Source organism: Euwallacea similis, chromosome 9, assembly GCF_039881205.1.
Source record: "Euwallacea similis isolate ESF13 chromosome 9, ESF131.1, whole genome shotgun sequence".
Classification (NCBI taxonomy): Eukaryota; Metazoa; Arthropoda; class Insecta; order Coleoptera; family Curculionidae; genus Euwallacea; species Euwallacea similis.
The window spans coordinates 562732-579933 of NC_089617.1; the positions used below are offsets into that span (position 1 = coordinate 562732).

At 33.5% G+C, this 17202-nt stretch overlaps 2 protein-coding genes and 1 pseudogene across 2 annotated transcripts; 1 reads left to right on the forward strand and 2 right to left on the reverse strand.

The window, feature by feature from the left end:
- Positions 1-31: 31 nt before the first annotated feature.
- LOC136411172 (homer protein homolog 2-like) lies at positions 32-8036 on the forward strand. Its single transcript, XM_066393643.1, has 7 exons — positions 32-156; positions 2085-2373; positions 2843-3011; positions 3333-3555; positions 3829-4013; positions 4224-4363; positions 4502-8036. The coding sequence occupies exons 1-7, from the start codon at positions 131-133 to the stop codon at positions 4685-4687; spliced, it is 1218 nt and encodes a 405-aa protein (XP_066249740.1). The 5' UTR covers positions 32-130; the 3' UTR covers positions 4688-8036.
- Positions 8037-8135: 99 nt separating this feature from the next.
- On the reverse strand, positions 8136-10732 carry LOC136411171 (delta(24)-sterol reductase pseudogene; annotated as a pseudogene).
- A 2296-nt stretch (positions 10733-13028) lies between these two features.
- On the reverse strand, positions 13029-17012 carry yip2 (yippee interacting protein 2). The gene is made up of 8 exons (XM_066393223.1): positions 16663-17012; positions 15782-15948; positions 15593-15724; positions 15088-15352; positions 14517-14692; positions 14259-14459; positions 13682-13836; positions 13029-13558 (listed from the first exon to the last, which is right to left on the reverse strand). The coding sequence occupies exons 1-8, from the start codon at positions 16682-16684 to the stop codon at positions 13477-13479; spliced, it is 1200 nt and encodes a 399-aa protein (XP_066249320.1). The 5' UTR covers positions 16685-17012; the 3' UTR covers positions 13029-13476.
- Between the last annotated feature and the right edge of the window lie 190 nt (positions 17013-17202).

The window sequence follows — 17202 nt, forward strand, 5'->3', positions numbered from 1 at the left end:
ATGTCACCACATCTGTTACCTGTCAGAATTAGGAAAGTGTCAATCAAATATAAGAGAATTGTTGATGTTGATTTTGATATTTTGCTAAAATATAGTTTTTTGATAAAATTATTTAGTAACAAATTTCTAAATGACGTCGGGAAAGGAAGCAATGGGGTGAGTGAAAGTAGACAATATTTTCCCTAATATGCAACATTTAAGTCAGGAAATATTCTCCTGCGGCCGTACAGATTTTACTTGAATCACACCCATTTACTCTACTTTTTTCCTTGACCTTACATTTACAATCTAAAATTATAGTTCCTGGTTATCAATTAAATGTCATTTATTTTTGTGCTTTTTATTCGGTGTTAACGTTGTAAAAATCATAAACATGAATCTTAATATCTCCTCATACTATCCCCCCCCTCCTTCCTAAAGAGACAACTTATTGAATATAAATACTCTTACCTCCTATAATACAGATTATTTAAAAATTAAGTATTATTAAGGTGAATGATGAGCATTTGTTGTTATGTACATGTTTTGATTCATGTTTGCGGAATGCTTAAAGCTAATTGCCTCAATAAAGAGGTGTAAAGTCCTTGCTGATCCTTAAGTATGTAAGTAGGTACTCAAATCCAAATTTATGTGGACCAATTTAAATTTATATTAGTGATTAATACTTTGGTTTATATTAGGATTAAAAATGTGCCTGTTAAACAGTTATTTAGGTGCTTAATAATAAGTTATTAGGTATATTAACATTCAAATAATGAGGAATGAAATTCCTGATGGATATCCCCTGTATATTGTACAGCAATTTAGCTTTGAGTAACATTTTACTACACATGTGCATTTGAAGATTTTACTGCATGCTAATAGCATATATGTGTTGGTAAGAAAAATATTGTATCTAATATGTGAGAAGGTGTCTTTACCATCTTTACCACACTTGATCGCTGGAAACGACAGGAAGCAGAGTTCAGTTAACTGTAATCAGCATACTGTAAAGTATTGCTTTCTGGACTATATAAGTAAATAATTATTTTACATGGGATGTACAAGGTATCCCAAAATTGATTGGCTTAATTTTAGCGCCATATACAGATAGTCAAACTCTTTTCTTTTTTCCATTTTTTCTGTATAGCTACTATAGGTAATGAGAAAATTTGCTTACATTTATAATGTTGCTAACTTTTTTAAAATCTAATAAGCCATCCTAACTGATTTGAAAATCTACTTGGCATTGGTCTTTCGACGGTCATGCCCCACATAACTAAAACAAATGGTGAAACGAAAGCTGAAACGATTTAGTGAGAAAAATAAAACACCCTCAAATTAAGGCAAAGAAGGCGTTACTCTTCCAATATAAGACAAAAATAGCAACATTCATCTAAACAATTTGCATAATTGAGTGGTCAGATTAACTAGAATCCACTAACCCATCGAAAATAAAATGAAATAATTTCGTAGATTTCATTGTCATCAATGCGATCTTCGATATTCGATCAATCGAATATTTCTTCTAAGCCTCTTTTTTCGGCTAACTTTTTATCCCTTCTCTAAGTTTAGTTATTGACATCTATTAAATACTGTTCGTTTAAAGTCTTACACACATACGTGCGGTATACTGAATTTTCCCAAATGTTGCACATATGTTGCATGATACTACTATCAAGTCTGAAGTGCTTCTTTTAACTCGCAAGTGTGTTATTTAAATAAATGCATCTCGAAAACTCAAAATGAGCAGAATTGTCAACAAGTATTTTTGTTTAAACTTTTTCATATCTCATTGTCTACCAAAAAATTGGATGGGCACTGAAAAAAATACTCAAACTACACATACATATGTTTTAGGGCAAGTAACAAGGCATTAGCCATATTTATGTAAATCTTTTTTTATTTTTTTTCCTGAAATTAACAAGCATTTCTTGCGATTAAAATTTCATGCATTTCTAATCCTGCCAATTAAGTGTAGATATAAGTATATAAATCTTTGAATATTTTTTTCATTGGTCAAAGATTACACTTGGATTTTTAGTAGGTATTTTTGTTGATATGATTTAATAAAAATCGTTACAAACAATTTCATCGTTTTTCAGAGAGCAACCTATATTTACTTGCAAAGCCCATGTATTCCACATTGATCCGAAAACCAAAAGATCCTGGATGCCAGCGTCAAGCACGGCTGTTAGTGTTTCGTTTTTTTATGATTCTTCACGTAGTTTATATAGGATTATAAGTGTCGAGGGGCAAAAGGCAGTCATAAATAGTACAGTCACTCCTAATATGACATTTACCAAAACTTCGCAGAAATTTGGACAATGGTCTGATGTCAGAGCCAATACAGTTTATGGATTGGGTTTTTCATCAGAAGCCGAACTACAGAAGGTTGGTAGTTATTATACTGTTATTCTATTGGCATTGATGTGGGTAATGAAGATTACCTGCAGATGATTTTTGAAGCGGAGGTGTTATAACAGCGTCTGTATCTAAATGTAAATAAAAGAGAATTTAGATGAATGAAGAATCTAAACATTTATAAGCTACGAGGTACATATCTTAAATATATATAAATATTTATATCATAATTATTATGTATATTAATCTAAAGTGTGGTTAATTTCACTTGTTAGATAATATGAACGTTTTTTTCATCTTAAGTACTAAGTATATTTGATGAAACATTATTCTCTGGATATTTAATTGTATTTAAGTTGTGTTGGGAATTATATATTGAATAAATATTAATTATCTATTAATTGATTACTTGCGGAAGGCATAAACTTGAACTTCGAATCGAAGTTTCATTTTATATTTCTATACAATCCTCTTCAGTTTATAATTACACATTTTGTAGTTTATTGATAAATTCAACGAAGTAAAGGATGCCACCAGATCTGCGATTAGCAAAGTAACTGCAAATGGAGGTTCAGCTGTTACCCCTGTAACCAGTGCCAATGCTAGCCCTATTAATGCTAGAGCAGCAGCTAGTGTCCAAGAAAATAGCGACCTTCTGGAGCCTCCAGGTAGGTCAAGTCGTTTTCAACAGTACCTACTTGATAAATGAAAAAGAAAGTACAAATTCTTTTTATCAAAACCAATTTTTTTGTTTTCTGATAAATTGTAGTGCTGTTAAAAAAATTTAATGACTAAGGAACGACTTATCATCACCATTATATGCTGGTTTAACTTCTACCAGTATTACATAGCGTAATATAACGTAATACATATTGCACGACTAACTGCTTATTATATATTTACAACCGTCGTGTGTTATCTTCACCCCTTATCAGTAGATAAACTTTAAATTCAACAAACCCAATAAATACTAATTATTTGTGTATTAGGAAGTGCCACCCTTCCCACATCAATTAAACCAGACATCAAACCAGATTCCGACGATTCCATACACGGGCGTAGTCATTCACTTTCGGGTATTCAGGGTACGGAGAGTCCTAGTCATCAGATAAAGATGGAAAAATGCAGTTATGGTGGTACCGGGGGGTCCAATTCTGTAGAAATGCAATTGAAGTACGAAAATGACAGGCTTAAGTTAGCTTTAGCACAAAGGTAAGATTTCAAATAATTTATTTTTAACCAAATGTTTTATCATTTATTTTATTAGAAATTACAAATAGATGCACATTTTTCTAAAAAAACTGATTATTACTTCGTTTTTTCGCATCTTTTGAAATGAGCATAAATAATAATTTACCAATTGTTTTCGTAAATGGACATTATTTTGTCAAAAAGAATAACATTAATAGACTCTCACAAAATTTTTGGGTGGCTGTTATTCATAAATTTATTTTTGAATAATTAACTGAAACACGTTTAATTTAGTTCTGCAAATGCCAAAAAGTGGGAAATTGAATTAACCACACTGAAAAGCAATAACGCTCGTCTGACAAGCGCACTACAGGAAAGCACCGCTAATGTTGAAGAGTGGAAACGTCAACTCGCTAGTCTAAAAGAAGAAAACATGCGAATGAAAGCGAAATACCAAAATGACTTAGAAAATAGTAAAGGTAAGTGTAGTTCTAGGAGTATACGTGACGGACATTTTGAGTTATATGTTTGATTGAAAAAGTATTAGCAACAATTAACAGAAGAAATGTTATTCTATATTTTGGCACTTATTTCTGTTTTAACCTATGCGAACCTTAAACTTCCTGTTTCTTCTGTTGGCTACTTGACTTTTTCTTAATCTTTTGACTGATTATTTATATTTTTTTTAGGCGGTGGTGAATTGGGTGATGAATTGCGGAAAGAGATTCAGTCTTTAAGGATTAAAGTTGAACAGTTAGAACTAGAATTACAGACTAAAAATGATGAAATTAAGCGGCTAGTTTCTAGCGGAAGGGCAGCTGATATTCAGGTAATATTTTCCAGCAAAAAATGTTTTGATATTGTCCCAATTTGGCATCCAGTAATGGAGAAACAATCAACAGTTTCCAGTTTGTGGAGAAAATGTCTTGAATCATTCTAGTTTAAAGATGTTTTGTTTCAATTTTAGTCTCTGCAAAAAGATAACCAGGAACTCCAAGCCACAGTGAAGCTCGCTCAATCGGAACTAGACATAGCTTTAAGCGCTCACGAATCTCAAAAACAAATTCTACATACCCTCAATCAGCAGCTTGCCTCTCGTATTCATGAATTGGTGACCATACACGACGAAATGACTACGGCTCTGCAAACATGAAACAGTTTCATACGCGGTTAGAAACAAATTAATTATGGGTAACGTATATATTGTTGCGTTCCGGATTTATTTGCTTTAGAATTTTTACTCTATGGTTTTTTCACATTAAAATATTATTTTCACGTTGACCCACGTAAGTATCTTATGCATAATATTTATTGTCTATTTCACAAAATTTATCTATATCGTCACAGTTATAATTTCTGATATTTTAGAGATTTGAACAAATTATTTTCAAATGTAATGGTGCATGAGAAGGGAACATTTTCGGCACATGCAAATAAGTCCCGAACTGAATATTACGGCGATTGATTGTTAGGATAAATATTTACATAGAAATTCGGAATTGCTGTGTATACCGCTTTACATTATTTAAGAATTCCAATCATTCATTTATTACCTACTAGTTGACACGCGAACATTACGAAATTTCGAATTATAGTCTGCCAATATTTAATTGTTCTTCGCTACAACTAAATGTACCGTAAGATATTTTCATGTGATTGTATAAGTAGTTAGAGAAGGGACAAATCTTCGTATGCTGTTTAAGGACGTACCTTGTTCACATAGTCGCCTTTGCTCGCAACACTAATAGGAATTAGCTACCATCAATATTAGTTTGTAATTTCCAGACATGGTCATTTTATAGAAATATCGTTAGTTAACATTCATTCACACAATGAAATAACCCAGAATTGATAAGGAAAAATCTGATTAAGGTGCTATGACTGATAACTCTAATTCCCTAGTTGAAATACTCGTAATAGACTAGATAGAACGTAACTAAATTGTTCGTTAAAAAAATGTGTTACCAAATTCTTCAACTTTTTTTAAGATAAAATTTCTCGTAAAGATTCATCCGATATTCTTTATTGTTTAGTCAACACAGTAAAGTTCAGAGGACAGAGCTCTGAGGCACTCCATCAGCATCATTGATACTTCTGTCTGATCTAAATCTGAGTTGGAAACGAATGGGACTATTTTCAGGCTTACAAGTTTCTCAATTATTTTGAATGAGCAGTGTAGGATCATAATGCATGCGCTTTCATGATTTCCACCTGTAAATTTTGTCGCTAACGCCATATCATGTAAAGCCATGAACAGAGACAGCTCGACGTACTCCGCTGCTCGTTTGTTCGTGAGCGAATTAAATACTTTTCTGATTTCCCCCTGAGCTATAGAGGCAAAGAAAAAGATTTCATTTCATGTTATGTGCTGGACATAAGACGCACCATCCCGCCCACTCTACTAGAAGCTTACCCGTTAATGACTTCACTATTCTGTAATAATACCAAATGCTTAAATTCATTGGGGCCAATCGAATGGGGCTACACTGGCACACTAACGATTATTCTCGAACTCATCCACCAACCTCGCAAATCTCCCTCACTTTATTGTGCAACCCATTAATTTTATTAAAACAATACCATCTTTCAGCCAACCTAACGGCACTCCTAAAAATTTTATGCCAGCTTAAGTAACAGTTGTTTAAACTCAAACTTCTCTAGAGATGCCTTCGTAGAAAACACAGCTATTGCAGATTATTGGCAGAAAGACTCAATCCCATGGTGAACCACAGTTCTCTTCTCGTGCCTAAGAATCACTATCGGAAACGCCCCTTCGAAATTAGAACACAAAGTCTTATGATAATCATGCTGCGGATCACAATCCGATAAACTACAGCGAAATCTTGTCTTCACTGGCAAGTACGAAAATCACTAATCATACGAATCAAAATTAAACAGACAAATAATCGAAATGTCTGTTGATGATATACAATAAAAGGAACATTAAATTGAAAGTGTGTTGTCAAAAAATCGGACAACTCGCCTGTTAAGAGTCCATTCGACTTTACCACCCCAATCTGCCTCACTGCATAAAACTTAAAACTGAATCGATCGACGATCAATTGATATAGCTAAAATTTATGAAAAAGATTAAAACTCCTTTTCAGTGTTTCTTTATACACACAGTAAATTGATAATAGTATTAATAATTGTCAATAAGAACGCAACAAATTTCAGGCACAAAAGCGAGCTGCAGTATAATATTTACACATAATTTAAAGGACTCAAGCTATAGCCACGTCGTTAGTAGGTTCTCTGTATATGTAGGTATGCAAAGTCAGGTTTGATACATCTAATAATTTGTTTCACAACTACGTGACGTACTATAAGCAGAAGTGCATTCGGTATGCTTAGATGTCGATTTTTTGACATCGTTGACAGCACCACTGTCTGGACTTTGTCAAAAACTACATTGCTTCATCATTGTAAGACTGACAGACCGCAAAACTTTGCTCTGACATTATCCTGATAACACTTCAAAACTCTGATATCTGAGAATGCCGGATACTCTACAGCGTGTTCTAAAGTCCATATTACAGTCGCAATTTAATATGGCCCCCATTGCCAATATAACAAACGACGATTTCTATTGAGTAACAATTATATGAGCAGTCACACTGCAGTATGGTGGATCCTCATGAGCCTAAAAAGTGATATGTTCAACGGTCAAACTGGCATTTTTCACCAACAGACTTACGTTATGCCTGTCATTTTTACGCTCACCTGTATCTCCCGTTTTAGTTTATTTGGAAAGCTTTCTTGGAATATGTAATCTGATTAGATCTAATTTCTACTTATATTTAGTATTGTAAAGAAATTTTTATATGAAATAGACTACGAGAGGTTTTGTATATTTATAAAACTATTTGTGTTTTTCAAAGCTGAAATACATTATTTTGAACTGAATTTAATATCTACCCTGAATTTAGTACCTATCAAGTATCAAAACTTGGTGAATATAAACCTTCAAAATATTCAGTTCAATGTTTTGTTTTTATTTATTATTGTTGTGTTATTTATTTTGTATTTATTAAGTTATGTCAGCGTTGTACAGGTCTTATGGCAGATTTACTATCAGACTTGGATCTTTTAGAACTGAAGTTCGTATAAATTTGTAACTGGAGAGATGTTAAGTACTAATAATTTCAGACCTAACGTAAACGAACATCTTTATTCTATTATTATGGAAAATCTAAGTATCCGGCAATTTTTAAGCAAATTAGCCTCAATAAAATATATCTTAATCTCAATCAGGTGTGTGTGTGAAAGAGAGGCTCCAAATAAGATGGTAAATTCGCCTTCAAATTGATTCATTAGCCATGAACTGATCATATAAACTGTAAATTTGAATGCCATATAATATTTAAAAGGTGTCCTAGAAATCTAAAAAATTTAAAGTAATAAAAGTGCATTCATTTATATTATGTATCTCATTGTAGTGCACTCGTTAAAAGCAAAGATATTGAAGTAAAAAATGAAAATATACAGTTTTTTATATACAACTTTTTCATATTTTCTTTCCTAGTATCCTTTTAAAAGCCTATTCTAAACATGAAACATGATTTTATTTTCTAATTTCTATGACAGGTTTAAGTAAAATCTATATATATGGACTATTTTCAACAGGAGTGAAATACATTTTGACAACATAAGTAATAATTAAATAGCTCTTAAAAACTTCTTTATTAGAAGAGCAACAACATTTACAAAAAAAGACCTACTTAATTTCGAGCTGTCTACCAATTTCAAAAACATCAATTTCTGGTTTCACTTTATCATAAAGATGAGGAAAAGTATCAGCAGCATTGTACTTTGCTCTCACTCGTTCGTATAAACTCAGATCAAACATCTCTTCAAACTCCTTCCTTGTCATGAAAATATCTGCATAGAGAAATGAAAATCCTCCCACATCTCTAGTGAAAGCCTCCATTTCCCTCATGGCCTTAACTGCGTTATAAGACTTCTTTTTAATCACAAATCCTGGTACTCCATAAATTCCCAAATCATTATATATAGCGTAATTAGTTCCTTCAACTAGATATTCCTTTTTCGGTGCTCTGATCTGTCCAGATGAAGGACCATGGTTATAAATTTTGGAAGGGTAAACCAACAGTGGATAGATATCGAAAAGTTCAGTGGATTTTTCAATTTGATTTTCTAGTTTCCTTATTGGAAGTACTATATCTTGGAATACTTGACGAGTGAAAGTGTAAGCTCTCACTCCGGGGGTAGTAGTGAACTTCAAGAAGGCTGGTTTTGGTGGCAGTAACCACCCTAAGAAGAAGCGGAAGAGAGGGTTGTTTCCGAAAGGAATCATCGACTCTACGACCCAAAATATTGCTCTATCGTGCCTAAGCAGATACTCTCTTAGGGGGATAAGTTCTGTATGTTTGCCATTTGTCAGGAAGGTATGAACATATTTATAAAACCAAGGTTTGTACCATCTTGCAAGATGATTAACAGGCAAGCCTGGGTCGTATTCCGAGTAATCCCCCACCATAATAACTGCTTCTTCTTTAGAGAATATAGTCGCCTCCACATATGTTGCAACAGGATGATCTGCGCTAGTATCCCCTGAGAGTAACCTCAATGTATCGCAATAACTTTTCTGTCCTTTGACCGGAATATAAGTCATTTTAATATAAGGTTTTACTTTTACTATTTTCAATGTCAGAGCAACTAAGAAACCAAGGCTTCCATGCGACCATGGCAGACATTTGTATAAATCTTCATTTTCTTCTTTAGATGCTATTATGAGACTTCCATCCCCCAGTACTATTTCATAGGATTCTACAGTTTCTTGGTATAAGCCCACTTTATGGGAATGTGTAGTCATGGCAGCGCCCATAGCTAATCCTCCCAATGTGGCATCTGCAATTTCGAGGGTTACTGCCAGGGTATATCCTTTTGGAATTAAATAATTGGTGATTTCTCCTACTGTGACCATGGGTTCCACCCGGATTGTCATGTCTTGTTCATCCAGTTCCAGAATGCTAAATAAGTTCACATTAACTTTATGACACTGATCTTTTTTATAGAAGGTCGTAGAAAGGCTCAGCCAATTGGGTCTCGAATTGCAAAGCAGCTTCCTGTTTTCTTTGGGGAGATCGTTGTACAAAAGGACTTTTTTCTGGATCTGCTTAACTCGATCATCATGGGCAGCTACACTTCCAAATATGGTTCTTTGTACTTTTTTATGAATGGACAGGATCATGTTAAATATGAAACTGGCGGGTAGGCAGAAGAGAAGAATGACTAGCCCTCGGTGGTCTTCCAGTTTTCCGATGACGTAGTCCTTCCATGTCCGGTTGGGTGCCATGATCTTTAACATTAAAATTTTGTAGCCTTGTTATCTATATAGCTCTTATGTATGAGGTGGCTGATAAACAATGAGTTTCAAAACACAATTTCGAACACAGCTGACGCAACTGGTGCTATAACGGGATGAAAACATATTATACATCTGAAACGCCTTAAACTTTGAAAACCCCTTCAGAAATGGTCAATTGCAACCAAAATTTTAGTATTTTTTCCGCTTATTTTCGAAGAAAACTGACTAACTCAGAAGATTCAATACTGGAAAATAACGTCAAATCGAGGAAAACAAAATTACACTAGTTTTGTTTCGAGCTTTGACGCGCAGCTGTTTCTATCTGCAGCTCCATCTGGAAAGGCTCAATCGTAACCAAATTTCAGTATTCATCTCTTCAGCATGGAATTATTTCCTTGTTCGCTTGGAACAGATCGGAAAAAAGACCATTTTATGGTTTAATCATTGAAGATTCAATGGCAGGCAAATCGCTATGAAAACACCTGTTACTTTTTTTTAAAGAAAACGTCTGAATTTGTCCCTCATTTCACTACAAATTTATGTAATAATTTCATGAAAAACACGAAGTTAACACGTGTTTTTTAAGCTAAATTAATTCTAAAGAATTCTAAACCAAAATAATTTTGGTATATCAAGTAGGTAGTATTAGGAAAGAGAAGGGTATGGAAACTGCTTTGATTCATCGTGCAATATACAATGCAAATACAAAATAGTCAATAATGTAATGATCAGTGCCTTACCTTGATACTCTCCTATTTAAATTATTCAAGTATCATTAAACGAAAACGCATATGATAGCTTTATTTTCAGATCTATTATATTATTTTGTTACAAGTTAATCGTTAATTTACTACGTATCTTTATCACACAAAACCGACTTCTGAGTGGTTAAAAAGAAATCGGAGACGTTGATTCTTATAATTTATTTTTTATTTAGCCAATATGTAATACGCAAATAATCATCAAATTAAATTTATCGTTTTTAATCATTGGGGGAACATGTCCGTTTTATGAATATAAAATATCCATGTAAAACAAACCAAATACGCTATCGCTAGCTTGGTCGGCGTTGATTAGTTAGTTGTGTCGTGTTAATGACCGATATCGCACAAGTGCGACAGCGTTTCACAGGGTTGGACTTGTTTCATTTTCAATGGAGAGTATTTATTGCAAACATTACAAGGTAGAGGAGACTATTTGATTGCAATATAGGCCTACAGAAATGAAAATCGGAAAATATATTATTTGGATGAAACGCGAGTGAATGCCGAACACAAGACATTTAAAGTTTGGGTGGCGAAACTGTCACAACGTCAAGGAACACATTTTTAGATGGACTTTCAACAGAGCTCAAAAATCCAGTAGATACAGTATTTTAAATCATGTACTAATTTTAAAATTTATGCTTATTAACCTCATATACATACATCCCCATAAATAATTTTTTTATAAAATCATAGGAGTCCAAGGGGCTGTTAAATGAACAGCCTGTATACTTTATAAGGTTGGGTTTTAGGGAAAGGGAAACGATTGATAATCTGCCATATTGGAAGTTTAGACTGATTCGTCAACGATGCTATTTGGTGCATAGAGTCAAAAAAACTGGAGATTATCATGAAGAGATTAATGAATTGATCATTCAAGTAATGGTTTTCCAAAACATTACCGCTGCTTGAAGAGAACTGCGTTATAATTCCAGGAAAGTTGAAAAAGTTCCCACAACTGATTCAATAAAGGCTGATATTCAAAATCGATTCCGAGCCAAAAACCTCCAATTTGACCCAGCAATGTTAAAATATTAGTTTTTAGATATAGTTAAGGAAGAATACGATAAGTACGAGATTGATGAAATGATTGCAAGTTAGGAAAAAATATATTACGTTTACCGCCTTATCACTGCGAGTTCAACCAAATTGAACCGATATGGGCTGTCAAAAACTATATTACCGAAAATAACAGGACATTTAAATTGGCAGGTGTTAAAAATCTGTTAAATCAAAGTATATTGACAATCACAGCAGAAAAATGGCAAAATAGCATTAAATACATAAAGAAAAAGATGGAGAAGAAATTGTGGAAATTAGATTAGATAATAGAAACGAGACTTTATTAAATTATTATTAATGTAGAAGAAAATACTACATTCAGTTCATCAGATTAGTTTTATTTTATATTTATTTTGATTTTAAAAGATATTTTATTTTAGTCAAGATTATACACTTTAATATGTCGTTCAGAAATATAATTTAAAAGAACTTGTTTAAAAAACTTTTTTAGTGTAATAGTGGCCTGATTACGGTCCTGTTCAGTACTCTCATCTTGAGCGGATCACGAGCGGATGGCATGTATTTGTTTCCATGGACATTTTATATTCCTAAAACGAACTGTTTATAGAAAAATGTATGGGGTTCACTAATGATCTGATGGTTTCCCACAAGCTTTCCTAACTTAAACTGATATAGGAACCTAATTATTTATCAAATAACTGCGAAAAATTCGTTACAATTTTTTTGTTACAACTGATAGTGTTTTCGGGATATTTAATTCAAATTTAATTTAGTTTATTGCACAAGTTAACCTTTGTACTCAAAGTTGTACCAGGGAAAGCTTAAATTTTTAGGCGAATTGCCGTTTCTCAGTTAACCTGTCTCTGAATGGTGACTGCAACCTAAGTTTTAAGGGCTGGTTAAAACGATCCAGTGAATGCAGAAGTCTTCAAATAAATAGTGTAATCGAACCGTTGGTGTTGAAAACAATAAATCTATCTTCTTCGCCATATAAATTACCCGGTGAAAATTGTTTGTTTTCTATGCACCTGAAACAGGATATAGAGGACATCATGTCAAATAATTCAACTCGTATGTGGATTATTTATGTTTCGAAAATCACATGTAATGCAAAAGACTAAAAGTCCTCCGACTAATAACCAATAAATTCACTTTTATGTGTCCTCGCGATTGCCTTTCCCCTTATTCTTTTAATTTATAAATGAATATCGATTTGAAGTTGGGTGATGGATTGTAAGGCATTTGAAGAGCTAATATTTCTTAATAGTTAACCAAGTATTATAAGCCTTGCAATTACATTTGTTTCAATAGCGTCAATAATGTAACTTTTTTGTCAATCGGCAAAAAATGGTTTGTGATCACTATTGAGACACTAGTAATTTCAGAAAATATTTATTATGTCTCTTAGATTTATAATATAAAAATATATAGGGCACATGTAAAATATGACGTTATAAATTTCCAAGTCTTTACTAGTTTGCCTAAACATGACACACTGAATAAATAATTGCATACACTTTGAGCTCATTTTAAAAAATAATAGCAAAAAACTATTAAAATGCCGATAAAACCTAAACGCCAACTTGTAACAATAACTCAGTGTGATATCTATAGACACGATTTAATTCCATTCACTAAAAAGAGTAAGTTAAAGAGCATAAGTCTTGACATAAAGGCGTTATAAATATTTGCTAACACATATATAACAAAAGATTGCCATTAAACAATTGCACAACCCTAATACAATTACTGATAAAGTCTCAATTATTTACGGCTAATGCGTTTTGAAATGATCCGAATGTATAGGTATTATATTCGGGGTCACTACAAGGCTTCAATTAAAATGGCAATTCCTTGACCCCCTCCAATGCACGCGGAGCCAATACCAAGTTTAGCTTTTCTCCTCCTAAAATATTAAGTAGACGACTTTTGAGTAATATACACTATAACTTTTAGACGTGTATTGATTTCTCCAAATAATCCCTTTTATTTTGTAGAAATCCTCTTATTAGATCAGTATTTGACTCACCTTAACTCGTAAACCAGATGTGACATAATTCTGCTTCCAGAGGCCGCTAAAGGATGACCCAATGCGATTGCACCTCCATTTACATTCAGCTTATTTATGTCTAATCCCAAGTCTTTAGCACACGCTAAAGTTTGAGCACCGAAAGCTTCATTGATCTAAACGTAAAGTTCATTTTTTTTGAAGATCAATTTTATGGCTCTCTATACAATATTTTTAGCAGTCATTTAGAAGAAGATTAAATTCATGATGGTAGTCATTTTACACTATTTTCATAGATTTTAAAGAATTAGTTCCAATTATTTTCAGTTTTTGAGGTGTATCAAATTTGTTCAGATATATGCCAGAGTTTGGACTTTAATTTTAACTTAAAAAACGAAAATATATCACATTTCTTTACGATTTTCTCCAAATAGCTAGAATTAAACATGGATGTATCGTGTTATTCTCCAACTTGTGCCATTTGGGTTGTCCTAGTCACGTAAAAAAAGTTTATATCTTTATTATTTGACTAAATTATCCAGAACGCTCGGTAAATTTCTTTCACACTGACCAACAAAATGCTCCCTGGAAAACGTACCTCAACCAAATCAATGTCGTTTAAAGTTTTCCCAGTGACTTTAAGAATGGCCTTAATGGCTGGTGCTGGACCAATACCCATTATGGTTGGATCAACGCCTACTATTGAGTAAGCCACAATTCGTGCTAAGGGTTTTAAATTATTCTTTGCGGCTGCTTGCTCGCTGGATACAATAACAGCGCCAGCGCCGTCGCTAATGCCCTATGAATAAATCATGGAATTTTCGTGCAAGAATTGAATGAAAGTTTTAACACTTACGGATGCGGTACCAGCAGTCACTAAACCGTCCTTTTTGAAGATACTTGGTAGTTTTTTTAAGCCTTCAATGGTGGTTTTAGGTTTTGGATGTTCATCGACTTTAATTTCGACAAGGTCTTTTTTTACTTTTACAGGAATTGGAACTATTTCTTCATTAAATCTTCCTGCGTCTTGGGCTGAAATCTTATAACTTTCAGAACATGTGGATATAAAAAATAATAATAAAAGGATGATTTAGAGGTGTATAATTTGTCAATAAGTTTTTTTGCTATTTATTATATCTATCTGCAGTTCGGAAGGGTATAATAAAACCCTTTCGTTCAAGGAAGAGCCGACGATTCGACTGCAATCTCTGTTTTTATCATTGTCTGTTTCCACTTTTAAAAAGGTTAGTTCAGCGCAAGTAGAGCGCAAACAAATTGAATATCAGTTTCTGACAAAACCCTTATAGGTATTGGATATATTGAATAGTAAAAAAGTTATAAACTACTTATACACCTCTCTGCGTCAGCACGTGTATAGTTAGGTATGCTATGTTGCTGTGGCTTATAAACCAAAACAATAAACTCACCTTCTTTCCATAATGTTTGTGATCTAAGGGCATATTGATCAACTTCGTCTCTGGTAATATTGTACTGCGCACCTAGCTTCTCAGCTGTAAGGCCCATGGACAAATTACAATATGAGTCTGACAACCCCAGCCACAAAGAATCTTCCATTACTGGACTCTGGCCTAAAGGTAAGCCAAATCTTAAGCCCCTCACTATGTGGGGGGCGCCTGACATACTTTCCACTCCACCAGTTAAGGATATTTGAGAGAATCCAGATTCAATATCCTGAATATAAAGAAATTTTTAAAAATATAGGAGAGAAAAATATGGAAAGAAAATCTGACAACTTTGGAACTTTTATGTTATTTTGATTTTGATTGAACTTCGAACTGGAAGACTGAAATTTTGGTGGAATGTCGGTAATTGATTACTACCTCCATTCCTTCTGTGTCATTGCCGTTGTTTCCACACTGTGACTATCTCTAAATTACTATATGTTATACTATAATTCACAAGGCACTTTACCTGGACTCCATTTATAATAGACTGAAAGCCAGAACCGCACAATCTATTTACCGAGAGAGCCGGCGTAGTAATTGGCACACCAGCTCTTAAAGCGGAATGGCGAGCTACGAATGCACCATCAGGAGCTGCACTCTGAAATAACAAATTTACAAGTTGTCTAATTAATTTCTCTTTTTCAGATTTACGTACATATCCGACGGCTCCAATAATAACAGAATCGACACTCTCAGGATTGACGTTTGCTGAAATAAGAGCCGCTTTCGCGGCGAGTGTTTGAAGGTCTGCAAGGGATACATCTTTTAATTTCCCTCCGTATGTTCCGAATACAGTTCGCTTAGCACCGACAATAAGTGCGTCTGAAAAGTATGGATATGAAATACGGTTGTAATGGTAAATTGCAACTAAAGGAAATAATTTTTGTGAATATAAGCAGTGGTCCAATGAAATTTATTCCTGACTTTTCATCCACAGCTGCAGAGGATATTGTCAACGACGATGAGGTAACGGAGGAAGTTATCTTCACGTCAACCATACCTGCATAACTACTTATATGGATTTGGGCACAGTTTAAATAAGACTGCATTAATGAGACAATACTTTCTTGTCATTACCAGTCACTTATGCTAGTAAAATATTAGAAGTTAATTGGACTCAACATCTGTGTCCATAAACGTTTCTCATCTTAAGTTAAATTTATTTGAAAAATTAGGAAAATATGTACCTCAAATAATAAATTTTTGAGTACAGTCAGAGGTTGATCTATACTATCCCATTTGTGGTATTGAAGAATTAGTGTGCTGACCCTCTCTGATGCTATTTCTGGCATGTTTCTAGTTGTGTTTTTTAGAAATATGTGAATTTTATTAGTTTGATTTCATATGTTAACAGATGACCTAAGGGTGCAGGAACCCTGATAAGGTTTTCTATTGGACAATTACTAAAGTTCCCAAATTTTATTATGGAAGTCCATCTGGATAAACTGTATGAGTCTTGCGAGGGTGAATGCTGGCCTGCTTTTTTAAACTTGTCAATGGAAGGAAGGTAAACCAAAATTACAATTAGCTACTTACTTTTAACAATTACTGCAGCCATATTCACTTTCACACCTTATTTATCCCTGTTTTTAATTATATCAATAGAACTGAGTCCTAATTGCAGTGATGTATAATACTGGAGGTTACACTATTAGAGGGCAAATTGTTTGTGCAGAGGAGTCTGTGAGCTTACTAATAGAATTCAACTTTGGGACCGGTTCAAAGTCCAAATGGTATCACAAAATCGTTACAACCCAAAGTGCATAATCACAAACAAATAACAAATAAGTTGAGAGCCTATACTTTGGCCTTGGTTATTGAGTATATAGGTATAATCCTTATTTTATATTTCGTTGTTGGACTTTGACTTTTTGATCTTTGGTCTCTTCATTTATTTCATGCGTTTTTCGGAGATTTGGAACGCAAAACGTATGAAGTTTTAAGTAAAATTACATAAACAATGATAATAGCTATAACAGTAATAATAGTAATAATAGTAGTACTAGAAATAGTAGAAATAGTAATTTAAAATTATAAAATAATTAAAAATTAAAGTTAAAATAAGCTGTGGCTAAC

Bases quoted from the DNA above. Each gene is read 5' to 3' on its own strand.
- yip2 (XM_066393223.1), bottom strand. From the start codon at position 16,684: ATGGCTGCAGTAATTGTTAAAA. The intron at 15,725-15,781 runs GTACGTAAATCT...TTGTTATTTCAG, and splicing joins TTATTGGAGCCGTCGGATAT to AGTGCAGCTCCTGATGGTGC. The intron at 14,460-14,516 runs GTAAGTGTTAAA...ATTTATTCATAG, and splicing joins TGACTGCTGGTACCGCATCC to GGCATTAGCGACGGCGCTGG.
- LOC136411172 (XM_066393643.1), top strand. From the start codon at position 131: ATGACGTCGGGAAAGGAAGCAATGGG. The intron at 2,374-2,842 runs GTTGGTAGTTAT...CACATTTTGTAG, and splicing joins CAGAAGCCGAACTACAGAAG to TTTATTGATAAATTCAACGA. The intron at 4,364-4,501 runs GTAATATTTTCC...TTTCAATTTTAG, and splicing joins GAAGGGCAGCTGATATTCAG to TCTCTGCAAAAAGATAACCA.